This window comes from Scyliorhinus torazame, chromosome 7, assembly GCF_047496885.1.
Source record: "Scyliorhinus torazame isolate Kashiwa2021f chromosome 7, sScyTor2.1, whole genome shotgun sequence".
Lineage (NCBI taxonomy): Eukaryota > Metazoa > Chordata > Chondrichthyes > Carcharhiniformes > Scyliorhinidae > Scyliorhinus > Scyliorhinus torazame.
The window spans coordinates 70,121,164-70,134,201 of record NC_092713.1 but is presented as its reverse complement, the minus strand read 5'-3'; the positions used below and the strand labels follow the sequence as shown (position 1 = coordinate 70,134,201).

The window sequence follows — 13,038 nt, the reverse complement described above, 5'->3', positions numbered from 1 at the left end:
AGAAAGGGAGGGGGGGGTTTAGGTTAGCATAGGTTAGGGGGGTAAGTAATGGCAAGGCCTACAGGAGAGGGTGGTGGAATTTGCACTATGTATATATTTCTCTTGTTATTTGTATTGTTGATTTTGTTGCTGTTAAAATGCCAAAGAAATACCTCAATAAAACGTTTATTAAAAAAAACTGTAGTTAACTGCAAAACCATTCGGGTTGGTCAAATTAAGTGGTTCAAGCGTTATTTGCAAATAATCCACCAAGACAAATTTGCTGTCTGGGTGTATCCAACATCAGCTCGCATCAAGGTCTTTCACAATTAACATACCGTTTTGGCTAGAGTCGTAAGAAGCATCTTTGCTGTTGCCTTTGGTGTTTTAGGAAAAACCTTTGCAGATTTCCTATCAAATGGTAAATCATCCTCTTGCTCCTCATTCTCACTACTGCTTGGTTCATTGTCTGGAAGGAATTCATCTTCACTCGACTCTTCACCACTCTGATCATCTCTTAATTAAAGTGAAGGCTTGCGATTAGAAATAGTGTGTCGGAATCAATCAAGCTGCAACAGTGTTTACAATATTAAGTGTGCCATACGGTTAAAATTAAATAAGCACAAAGGAATTAACTCTATAAATCAGCGTTGATTTACCCAATTAAAATCAAATTAAGTTATGATAAAGTGCACCCCTCAGGTGCTAACTGGGAAAATGATATTTGAGATATACAGACTATATTTGAATTATGATCAGTGCTGAATTAGACACCGGCACTCAACAGCTAGCCTTAAAGAATGGGCATATTGCTGAGCACCAGAGGGCTATGCTAAATCATAGAATCATGGGTTTCATCAATGCCTTCAGGAGAGTTAGACAATTAGAACACAGAAGAAAAACAAAATACTATAAATAGAATTTGGCTACTGCAGAAATTGATCCAGAAACACTGGTGATGCAATATTAGAATTGAGAGCGAAATGTAAAATGTTTAAGATCAAGACTTTATTCTCTGTATTCTTTGAAAGCAAAAATAGATTATACTGATCACTAGTATAGTCTCTTAAATCATTATGGAAGCCTATCATTACATCCAAAGTTCAGGCATTTTCAATCACAAGAAACAGTTGGTCTTAATGTTATGAAATGAAATGAAAATCGCTTATTGTCACAAGTAGGCTTCAAATGAAGTTACTGTGAAAAGCCCCTAGTCGCCACATTCCGGCACCTGTTTGGGGAGGCTGGTACGGGAATTGGGCTGTGTTGCTGGCCTGCCTTGGTCTGCTTTAAAAACCAGCGATTTAGCCCAGTGTGCTAAACCATGTTATTATGTTCTATGTTCTGGGATAATTCAAGGAGTGTCAAATCGCAATCTGCTGCAATCGAAGAAATCTTGAAAATGTATTTAACTGAAATACAAAAACTACAAGTTCCAGCAATTTTGTAGAAAATAAGGCCAGAGATTCTTTGCTTTGAAGGAGAAACAAAACCAGCCTTCATAACTTTAAGAGCCTTACTTTAGATACTGTTTTAGAACAGCTGAACAGCACTGTGCAGACTTCCGACAAGACCTTGGAGTACCACTAATATTTTCCATTTTACTTTCCATTTTCTTTGACCTATAAATTGTGAAGAGACAAATTAAAAACTGTTTTATGTTCATATACAAAACATATGAGATCTATTAAAAGAGTGGCGCAGATTTTGTACCAGGAAGTAGCATAACATCCACTTTACTCAAAGCTTTAACTTAATTTAATACCGAAACTCCACACTTTTGAACACAGTGAGAGGTAATATTTCTTCCGAATCTTGGCCAGAAAGTACTTTTTAAAAAATAAACCATTGTATATATTGGAACTTGCTGTCACATGAAATAACTAAAGAGAATGGCATAAAATACATCGAGGAATGTTAAAAGTACCAAGAAAGAAAGGAAGGAATAGAAGGGCACACACATCAGGTTTGAAGTAAAAGGGTAGGAGGCTCATGTGCAGCATCAACACTGGCACAGACCTTGTTTCTGTGCTGTTGCCTACACTGTATATGCATCAAGTTAACATACATTTTAATTCCACTGCACTAGTATCAGGATTGCATCAATGCTCCCAGGTTTTATGGCATAACTGTGCTTGCACTCAAAGGAATGTAGGTTGGGGTTTGGTTGGAATAACTTCCCTTCACAGTCAAGAGGATATCCAAGAATACCTGGTATTTCTCAGGCTACTGGAAGAATCCTAACCTTAACACATGGCATCATCTTCCATAAGTTTTAACCAGGTGGTTGTGTGGGTTGACAGGGAGCTGACTACCACTAGTCGTAAGAAATGTACTAGACAGCTTGTCCCGGAAGGCCTCCTTTCTCCATTGGGTAGAAGTGGGGCCTCCCAGAATGTTAATCAGAAAGGTTTGGTGCAGCACATGACTTCTGGCGTTGGCGTTCCAGCAGTTCATCATTCACAAAGATTATACACGATGTGTGACGTTTAATTTTGATTCATTCTCAAGTTGGCAAAGTGGAGGAAGTTTCTGACGGTAGTTTGTGCTTCATCTGAAAATAGTGTCACAATGCGAGTTGAAAGTTAGCAGCTAATCCAGAGAACATAATGTGGCCCTTCATGAAGAACAAGCCTAGCCTAATGATCCCTGGCTCATGCCAGGCTATTAATCCACTGAAGGCAAGGTACTTCAAGCTGATCTTTATGCCCCCAAATTAGAAAGGCAAATGGGAGGCTGTTAATACACCAGCTCATTGCACTCATTAAATAGATCTAACAAAACGTTCCTACAGGATAATGCACAATACAGTGAATGTACAATAAAAGGAAAAAAAAAAAAAACACACAACTTTGCAGCTCACTCTTAATTTTAAAAAACTACCCCGAGCTAGTTTTAGAATAATTTGGGGGATTCAGCTCTAATCTTTCACTTGCTGGTACACTGCAATTAGATCAGATTTTATAATCCTTTTGGCCTATAGTGTCTGTGGCAGCTGAAAATAGCTTTCCTGCTTTGGTCTGTAGCCGGGTAGGTTACGACACTTCACATACTTTTAAAATGTCATGAGGGTTTCTGCCTCTCCCACCCTTTCAGGCAGTGAATACCAGATCCCCACCACCCTTTGCAGGTATCCGTATCTCACCTCTAATTTCTCTACCAATTACCTGAAATCTAAGGGAAATATAAGAGTCGGCCCAATTCAGGCTATCCAGGCCCTTCAATTAAAATTTTTTTTTTTTTTTTTTTTTTTTTTAAATAAAAGAGTACCCAGTTAAGGGACAATTAAGTGTAGCCAATTCACCTAGCCTGCACATTTTTGGGTTGGGGGGTGAGACCCATGCAGACAAGGGGAAAATGTGCAAAGTGACCCAGAGCTGGGATTGAACCCGGGTCCTCTGCACCGTGCGGCAGCGATGCTAACCACTGCGCCACCTTGCCACCCTATCTAGGCCCCTCAAAATGTCATACACCTCAAGTAAATCTTCCCTCATCCTCCTCCGTTCCAAAGAAATCAATCCCAGTATATCCCATCTTTCTTCATCACTAAAATTCTCCAATCCAGGCACCATCGATGTTAAGTGCCCACACTAACCACAGTGACAAAAACCATTGGCAACATTCTAACTTTAGCCTGATCAGTGTTTTTTGCCATTCCAACATACCTGCACTTCTATTCAATGGCTTGGTCAATGAAGGAATATTCAGTGCTATCACAAAACCAGAAAATACTTAGCAAGTCTGACAGCCATGTGTGAAAAGAGAAAGAGTTAATATTGAGCCAAATTAGATTCTCCTTCAGAAAGTATACAGAGCATTGACTTAACCTCTGTACGCACATGCCCGGCAACATTTAGGTATCTGTGGATGTGCACTACCACAATACTCAGTATCCTAGCCATGTGTTTTATATAGTCTACTATATATTTTTAATAAAATTAGAGTACCCAATTATTTTTTTCCAATTAAGGTGCAATTTAGCGTTGCCAATCCACCTACCCTGCACAGCTTTGGGTTGTGGGGGTGTGACCCACGCAGACACAGGGAGAATGTGCAAACTCCACACAGCCAGTGACCCAGGGCCGGGATTGAACCCGGATCCACGGCGCCGTGCTAAACACTGTACCACCGTGCCGCCCCGGAAAGTGATAATTTAGGTGCAAAATTGGCTCAGCTGCAAAAAGTAAAGGGTGATGGTAGACAGCTGTTTTTGTGCCAACAAAGTGGTTTCCAGAGGGGCTTCTCCGATCTCCATACTAGGATCTGTATCTATTCAGTATTCCTTAGCTTCATTTGTCCTCAGGTGCTTTATCTCACACTTCCACTTTTCTGCCACCAAATAGAATCGTAGAATTTACAGTTCAGAAGGAGGCCATTCGGCTCATCGAGTCTTCACTGGCCCTTGTAAAGAGCACCCTACTTAAGCCCACACCTCCACCCTATCCCCATCTATCATTTTTGGACACTAAGGCAATTTATCATGGCCAATCCACCTAACACGCACATCTTTGGACTGTGGGAGGAAACCGGAGCACCCAGAGGAAACCTACGCAGACACGGAGAACGTGCAGACTCCACACAGACAGTGACCCAAGTTGGGAATCGAACCTGGGACCCTGGAGCTGTGAAGCAACAGTGCTAACCACTGTGCTACCGTGCCGCCCTAGATCTTTGATATCTTCTATAAGGTTTTCTTCCTCAGTCAACCACATGGCCAATTTTAGTATCACCTCCAAACTTATTTATCATGCCCCCAACATTCAAGTCCAAATCAGTAATATATACCGCAAAAGAGGAGGAACATCGAGGAGCCCCAATGGAAACAGCTTTTTAGTCACAAAAAACACCCATTGCCTTCTGCATCTGAACCAGATTTGCATCCAAAGTGGCACTTTCCTCGATTTCACATTTCTGGCCACTCTGCCATGTGGGATCTTGTCAAAGGCCTTGCTAAAACACATGTAGACTACATATAGCACTCCTTTGATCAATCCTCCTGCTTACCTCCTAAAATTCTGCCAACGGTGCAGAAACCTCTTGTCAGAAAAAAAAGCATTTAAAGCCATCAGAGATCACCAAGCTTACTACATGATTCTGTACTAATCGTAGCTAAACACATCCAACATTTGTCAGTAGATTGTGTTTATTTGTTTCACAGGACATGAGCAGACTACAGACCTGTGGCCTCAATTCCAAAGTTGGGGTGGCACAACTACATCAGTCTCTTCAAAGACAAAGTTAGAATGGTTAATGGTCCCAACTGTTCAAGAGACTACGGCTATGTGAATGGCGAGAACCACTTGAGGAAACACCAGTGAGTGGGGAGAAAATTGTAGCAGACTTATTTCCAAAAAGTTTAAGATCAGAGTTGATATTTACATAAACCCACCCAATTCAAGCTTCATGGTGTCAGTTTACAATGCAACATATGGAATGGGCCAAAAACAGAAAATACTGGACCATCTCAGGCGGTTTCACAGTATCTGTGGAGAGAAAGGAGCTAATGTTTTGAGACTGCATGACTATTTGCCAAAGCTAGAGAGAACTGGAAATAGGATCAGATTTATACTGGAAGCCTGTAATATGCTTATTCGGAAGATAAGATGTTGTTCCTCCAGTTTGCGCTGGGCTTCACTGGAACAGGCAATGGGCAATTTGTTTCTGGAGAACAGGCTCCTCTGAACTGAGGATGTGTTGACCACAGTAAACTCGTAGTTCTTTCTCCTGAAGTGTTTCATATAAAGTTAATTTTATGAAGCACTTCAAAACATCTGATTTCTCGACAGCAGTAAAAACAAATCACTGACGAGTGAAACAAGTGCAACAGGATATGAAAAATACTACTGACTGCAGTATAACAGTTAGCACTGTTGCTTCACAGCACCAGGGTCCCAAATTCGATTTCCGCTTGGGTCACTCTCTGTGTGGAGTCTGCAGTCTCCCACGTCTGCATGGGTTTTCTCCTGGAGCTCCGGCTTCCTCCCACAAGTCCCAAAAGACGTGCTGTTAGGTGAATTGGACATGCTGAATTCTCCCTCTGTGTACCCGAACAGGCGCTGGAGTGTGGCGACTAGGTGCTTTTCACAGTAACTTCACTGCAGTGTTAATGTAAGCTTATGTGTGTCAATTGCAGTGTTAATGTAAGCCTACTTGTGACAATAAAGATTATTTATTATATACCTACCAAAAGAGTGCAATTTGTTTTCTCCTACTGAATTTGTAAGACAAAACACAGACTCACACATTCCCTTTCTTCCATCTTTCTAAAAGATACACAGAGTTGTCTAGTATATTTGATCATTCACTTCATGGTCATTAAGTGATCCCATTTACCCATTTCAAAGACTGAAACACGCTATTTTGAAAATAGCATTATGTCACTGTGTCCTACCCCTGCATCCTGCCCAGCTTTCTATCCACCTCACAGCACAAAATTGAACCTAGTTTCTCTGCCCCTACTTGCTCAAACATCTCTAACTTTCTCCCAGCTACAGTCAAACATCATTGACCGGAAACGTTACCCGATTCTCCATGGACGCTGCCCGACTTGCTGAGCATTTCCAGCATTTTCTTGCAAAAATAACCTATGTTTCTTTATCTGATACACTGATGCAAACCATTATTTGCCATCCATCTACTCAAGGAATTAACAATTGGGCATTGGGAAGGTAAAAATATTGCGTAACTTACTTGTGAAAATCAATTATTTTGACATTCCTTCTGGATTGGCTCATAGAGTCTTGCTGCTTAATCTTGGAATCAATAGGCATCAAATGCAAAGTGGTAACTTGTTTATTCAACTTGCCTCTTCTCATTTTAAGAGGTGAGATGGCACGCTGTGCAGTGGCCTTATTTTGCAACTTCTTACAGGGCAAAAGAGCATCATCTGAAATACCATTAAAAGCTTCTTTGCGTTTTATAGGTCCAGGCTCCACCACCTGACAAAGTTTCCTAGCCAAAACATCATCATCGTCATCATCTAAGAGTTCTGACAGAACATTCCTTAGCTTACTTCCGGAAGTTTTGCTGAAATCTGTAATTTAAAAAAAAAATTTTTTTAAATCAGTCTAGAGTTATGAACACAAGGATACAACACAAATGACCTCGCCACACCAAGAAAACAAAATAGTTTCTGCAACACTGTCATGTCAATTCAAAAGTTACAATGAAAGTCTAAAAAGGTTCTCTACCAAGGACCTGGGGGGCCCAATTTGCTCGGATAGTCAACTCCAACAGGCAAGTGGCCTTTGCAGGTTACCGCAAACATTTGAGATGCAGGAGGATATTTAACCTCTTTCTTGCAACCCCTCACAAGCATTCCGAAGTGTCCCTGCAGAGATTACACAGACAGCTCAGAAAGCCCACCAGTGCTCCAAAATTTTAGTTTTCTTCAAGCTGTGTTGGGGCTACCGTAAAGAATCAATATACAAGTTACATTCGGCAAGATCATAAAAGCATAGGAGCAGAGGCCCATTTGGCCCATCAAGTCTGCTCCACCATTCAATGAGATCATGACCGATCTGATGGGATTATCCTCCATTCCACTTTCCCGCCTTATCCCCATTACCCTTGATTCTGTAACAGACCTAAAAATCTGTCTACCTCAGCCTTATTCCCCTTAATCTGAGATTATGCCCTCTATCCTAGACTATCCCAGAAGGGGAAACAACCTCTCAGCATCTATCCTGTCAAGCCCCCGGAGAATCCTATATGTCTTCATATGGTCACCTCTCATTCTTCTAAACTCCAGTGAGTACAGGCCCAACCTACTTAATCTCTCCTCGTAAGTAAATTCCTCCACACCCAAGATCAACCTAATGAATCTTCTCTGGATTGTCTCCAATACCAGTATATCTTTCCTTAGATAAGGGGGCCAAAACTGTTCACAGTATTCCAGGAGCGATCTAACTAGTGCCTTGTATAATTTTGGCAAGACTTAGCTATCATCCAACAGATTTGCAATGGCAGGACTAGGTCCGCGATCAGGGTCTTCTGGCTGTGTCCAAGATAGTAGCCAGACACCTCCAAGACCATGATCCCTTAGACAATGAAGTCTCAGCTGTTCTAATTACTACAGCTGCCCTAAGCCTCTGTTAATTCATGGGTGGAAATTCACCACTCCCTCCAAAGTAATTATCAGAGACCTGCCGTCTAAGATTTCCATTCTACCTCTTTGCATTTCCCCGAGGAGTAGGTGCTTGGCACAAAGGACACAAAAAATCAGTCACAAATACCAAGCCACACTCTTTCTTACCACAAAGCGGAAGCTTCCTCCGAACCTTGGATTTGTCGCTTTCCATGTTTGGGATTTGCGTAATCCTCTTACCATTGGAGTTTTTTTGATCAGAATAGTTAGATTTCTCTTCAGTAATCATCTTGACAATGCCATTTTTGCACTTGTGGTTAATAACGTTTCCGCCTAATGTTCCATCTCCATTGGCTACACTGTGAAACTCAGACTCATAGTAGTTCCCAATAGTATTCTGCTTTGGAAAATAATTCGCATCAGACACCTTCTGCACACTTATGGGCAAGGACTCCAACTTTTTACGATGACCGTCTTCTTTGGTTTTCTCGTCAGAGAATGTGTTTTTCGGCAAGATGTTAAAATTTTTTCCATTCCAGTTTAATTTAACAAACATAACATCATCATCAGGTTCAACGGGAGGAAATGGTTCATTGGGACCAATCTGGAACACCTAAAATAAGAAGTTTAGATCTTACCAAAGAAGTTCAGAATTCGTGTAAACCAATGTTTTCTTTGCTGTTTATCAAAAGTTAGCATCAACTGCTAACTGCAGCAAAATCAGAATGTCTTTAATCTTAGCACAAAAAGTTAAGATATTATAGGCATGCATTCAGACTGGAATTTCCATTCAATTCATTAGTTTTAAAATATGGATTCAGAATTTTAAAGCTCAGTATTAGAAAAACAATTTGGGTGCAGGGTGCTCTGCTAAATGGTGAGGTCTAATGTACCCCAATATTGGCCACCAGGCCTTACTCCCAAAGAGCCTACAAGGTGCAGCCGCTGAAGCGTAACTGAATATTGGCTGATGCTGGTTTTGCAGGATCCCTGCTTTGAATAAATTATTTTACACTTGAAGTGTTTCAGATTTGTACTCCTGCAGCCAGTGCACCTACTTTATACAGTATGATGGATGATAGACTTCCCACCGTAATGTGAGCATACACCTGTCGACCACATCAGGATGTGGTACCCAACATTTTTAATAAGTCACCTCACTGTATAGATGCTTGGGGAAACCTCTTGCACCATAGTCAACCTTTCAAAGACACTTTGAAAATATAAACGCAGTTTCCAAAAAAAAGGCCAGCCATATTATCACGAGTCATTAGCAGCACTCGCACAAATAGAAATATTAACCAAGCTACATCAGCAAGCAAGACAGTAGAAACAGCGAACCAAACTTTACAAGCTTCCCTTCCATCTATGTAACAGTGAAATTTATGGTAAAAATTATCAAGATTAATTGAACACCACTTATGTTCCAAAGCAATATACTGTGCTGACCGTGCACTTGCCAAACAAAATTGTTCAAAGTCCAGCTTCAATTACCAAAGGCTTCTCATTCACTTCCACTGCTTTACAAAATGTAGATCTAATTCCATCATAAAGCATAGAATTAACGCTCAGCACAAACATCAGGCAGAAGTAATACAGAGGTAGCCAGATTGCATCCAGCAAAGTCCCACAAGTAGCAATGGGACAAATGCCTTGATTAATTGCTGCGGATCAAGGCAGGCAAGACCACAGATGAACACCTCATCCAAAATCCCAGCACCTCTGACAATGCAGCACTGAACTCAAATGCCAGCCATGTCTAGTTAATGCGCTCAAGTCTTACTTTTACAGCCTTAACAAGGGTCTCTGCACTGATATGATCATCACAGTCCGGGACTCCATACAAGAAGATCTCCTTGGGGTGAGTCTCCCTTCCCAATCGTTTCTGCTTTGTCTTGGGTATTTCCTCAATTCGAGCAAACCACTGGACCACCGCAGACTTGGTTGGATGTTGTTGGTTACCTGGTGAGGAAAATATGACTTCAATTAAGAGGAATATGGGAAACTGAAGTTTGAAAGGTTTATGTATGTAAAAGAAAAATGGAGGGCCCAAGTGTGAAGAAGTTTCAACTTAAATTAACTTCAGCTTTATGGCTGTGTTGAATTCCTATTTTAAACATCAATTGTTTTTTTGTTAGTAGAGAAAATGGATATATTAAAATATATATTGCATACATTCCTGGTTTTGCTGCACACTTTTCAGTTGCCCACGGTAATGTGCTAGGAGAATGCTGCAATCTGAGTTTAGACTGCCAAAACACACCGAATATTCATGGGCAAGCTAATATTTTATGTAAATCATTATTATTTCTGGATAATGCGAGGCTACTTGCACAGTTTTACATTCACAGCAGAAGCATACATGAGTTTATATATGAAACTTGTCCTTACCATCCTCGAACAACTTCAGCAGTTTAGCTACATATGGTCGATCCTCATCTTCACTTTTGACTAAAACAAAATCTCCAATGTTGATGCAATGTTGGACAGAAGCTCCTTCACATTGTATCTGAATACCTCTAAAGAAGCAAAAATATTATGTAATTTTTCTAACACGGAGTATGCAAAACACTACATGTCCCTTCTCAACAATTAACCTGCAGAAATTGAGCAAGAAATGCATTTGCATAATACATTTCTCTGCAAGATAGGAACATAGGAGCACAAATAGGCCATTTGGCTCTTCAAGCCTGTGCCACCATTCAGTATCAGGGCTAGTCTGAATATGGTCTCTGCTCCACTTTCCTGTCTGTTTCCCATAGCCCTCAACTCCCTTGCCTAGCAAAACATTTGCCAGGACCTAGCTTTCATTATTTTCTGGGAGAAAAAAAAATGGAGGCGGAATCTAAATGGGGTAGAAGACAGAGGGAATACAGATAGATAAAATACAAAGTAGTGACAAGTTAACAAGACTATATAAAAAAGAAAACAAAGCACTTGGGTTCATTTCTACAATGATGAATTGAAAAGCAGAGTATTGTGAACTCCAGACTGTGCAAATGATGTAGAAGTACTGAAAATACAAAGATTATTCACTAGAACATTAAGAGACTTCATTTACTTATGGGGGTGCTCTCATGACTGAAGGATCCATGAAAAATCAGCATGGATGTGCAAAAAAACTGGCAGTTCATGTTGTTGATTCTCAGGAAAGCCTCAGCAGCTGCACCAGCCCTGGTCTTCCTCTGGGCAAATTGGATGTTGGACAGCAGTATGTCCCATCGACAAGACACACTGCAGAATCGCACCAAGGCCTTAAACAGCACCTTCAAACCCACAACCTCAAGCACCTGGAAGGACAAGGACAGTAGGTGCATAAGGAACATGACCACCACCAGCTTCCCCTCAAAACCACACATCACGGCTTGGAACTACACAGTTGTTCCTTCACTATTGCTGGGTCAAATTGTCTAAAATGTGAGCTCTTTCCTGGTTGGTGTGCATCGCTGGCGAGGCCAGCATTTATCACCTATCCCCAATTGCCACCAAGAAGGTGGTAGTGAGCTGCAGTCCATGAGACAGGAGTGCACCAAGTGCTGTTTAGGAGGGGGATTAGGACTTTGACTCTATGACAGTGAAGGAAAGTCAATATAGTCCCAAGTCAGGGTGGAGGGGGGCCCAGAGGGGAACTTTCAAGTGGAGGTGTTTCCATGCTTCTGCAGCCTTTGCCTCCTTCCAGGTGCAAAGGTCACAAGTTTGGAAGGCACTATCTAATGTGTCTTGGTGACTTGCTGCAGTGCATCTTCGAACTGGCTACACAATGTTATCATTTATTGTGAGGGGAATTGATGACAAAAGTAGAGAGGTTATGCATCAGTTGTACAGGGTATTGGTGAGCCCACATCTGCAGTATTGTGCACAGTATTGGGAATCTTATTCATTTAGAGAACGATGCAAATGCATTAGAAACAGTTCACTAGGCTAATACCTGGAATAGGCAGGTAGTCTTATGGAGGAAAGGTTGGAGGGATTAAGCTTGTATCTACCAGAGTTTATTTAGAAGAGTAAGAGGCAACGTGATGAAAACCTAAGATCCTGGAGGGGTATTGACAGGGTGGATGTGGAGAGGATGCTTCCTCTTGTGCGAGAATCTAGAATTAGGAGCGGGTCACTGTTTAAAAAATAAGGGGTCACCCATTTAAGGCAGACATGAGGAGAAATTCAGGGGCTGGTTTAGCACAGGGCTAAATCACTGACTTTGAAAGCAGACCAAGGCAGGCCAGTAGCACGGTTCAATTCCCATTCCCGTACCAGCCTCCCCGAACAGGTGCTGGAATGTGGCGACTAGGGGCTTTTCACAGTAACTTCATTTGAAACCCACTTGTGACAATAAGCGATTTTCATTTCATTTTTCATTTCAAATTCTCCCGGACGGTCGTGAGTCTCTGGAACTCTTCCTCAAAGGCCAGATTCCTGAGATATAAATGACATTAAACTGGAAGAGAATGTACAGTTTCGACTCACTCATACTCTAACTGTGGCAGCCTCCGGTTCACTTGAAGAGGTCTTCCTGCCCAGCTGTAAACGTGTCTTTTCCGCTCCTTCAACCTGGTTAAATAGTTGCTCATCTCAGATGCGATTCGCCAAACTTCAGATTATAAAATATAAAAACAGAAATAAAATCCGCCCCCTGAGGAAAACAGGGCTAATTCCCATCCGGAATCTGCTCTGAAGAAAACTTCAACTGCACTGATGTGAAAAGGCCGAATGAAAGGCTGCTGCAGCCCAGTAGACTCGGTGTCTGCTCCCAGCCCCACTCACATTTTCGCGCCATTCCGATCAGCTGAGGCTTTGCAAAGCATTCTGGGTACATTTAAATTCATCAGAAAAACAGGAGAAGGTCTGCCCGGCCACAGGGGGCGGTATTAGAAGGATGTCTGCCCGACCACAGGAGGCGGAGTGAGCACGATATCTGCCCGGCCACAGGGGGCGGTGTACGCAGGATGTCTGCCGCCACAGGGGCCGCTCTGAGC

General features: G+C 41.7%; 1 protein-coding gene across 2 annotated transcripts in view; it reads right to left on the bottom strand.

Moving 5' to 3' along the window:
- orc1 (origin recognition complex, subunit 1) overlaps positions 1 to 12,867 on the bottom strand; it is a 98,904-nt gene extending 86,037 nt beyond the window's left edge. For both annotated transcript variants that reach the window (XM_072510883.1, XM_072510884.1), the window contains exons 1-7: positions 12,530 to 12,867; positions 10,457 to 10,584; positions 9,849 to 10,027; positions 8,234 to 8,678; positions 6,670 to 7,012; positions 1,500 to 1,601; positions 318 to 495 (exon numbers count right to left, since the gene is read on the bottom strand). In XM_072510883.1, the coding sequence (XP_072366984.1) occupies positions 318 to 495; positions 1,500 to 1,601; positions 6,670 to 7,012; positions 8,234 to 8,678; positions 9,849 to 10,027; positions 10,457 to 10,584; positions 12,530 to 12,633 (1,479 nt within the window). In that variant the 5' untranslated portion in view covers positions 12,634 to 12,867. The remainder of the gene's footprint in view (positions 1 to 317; positions 496 to 1,499; positions 1,602 to 6,669; positions 7,013 to 8,233; positions 8,679 to 9,848; positions 10,028 to 10,456; positions 10,585 to 12,529) is intronic.
- Between the last annotated feature and the right edge of the window lie 171 nt (positions 12,868 to 13,038).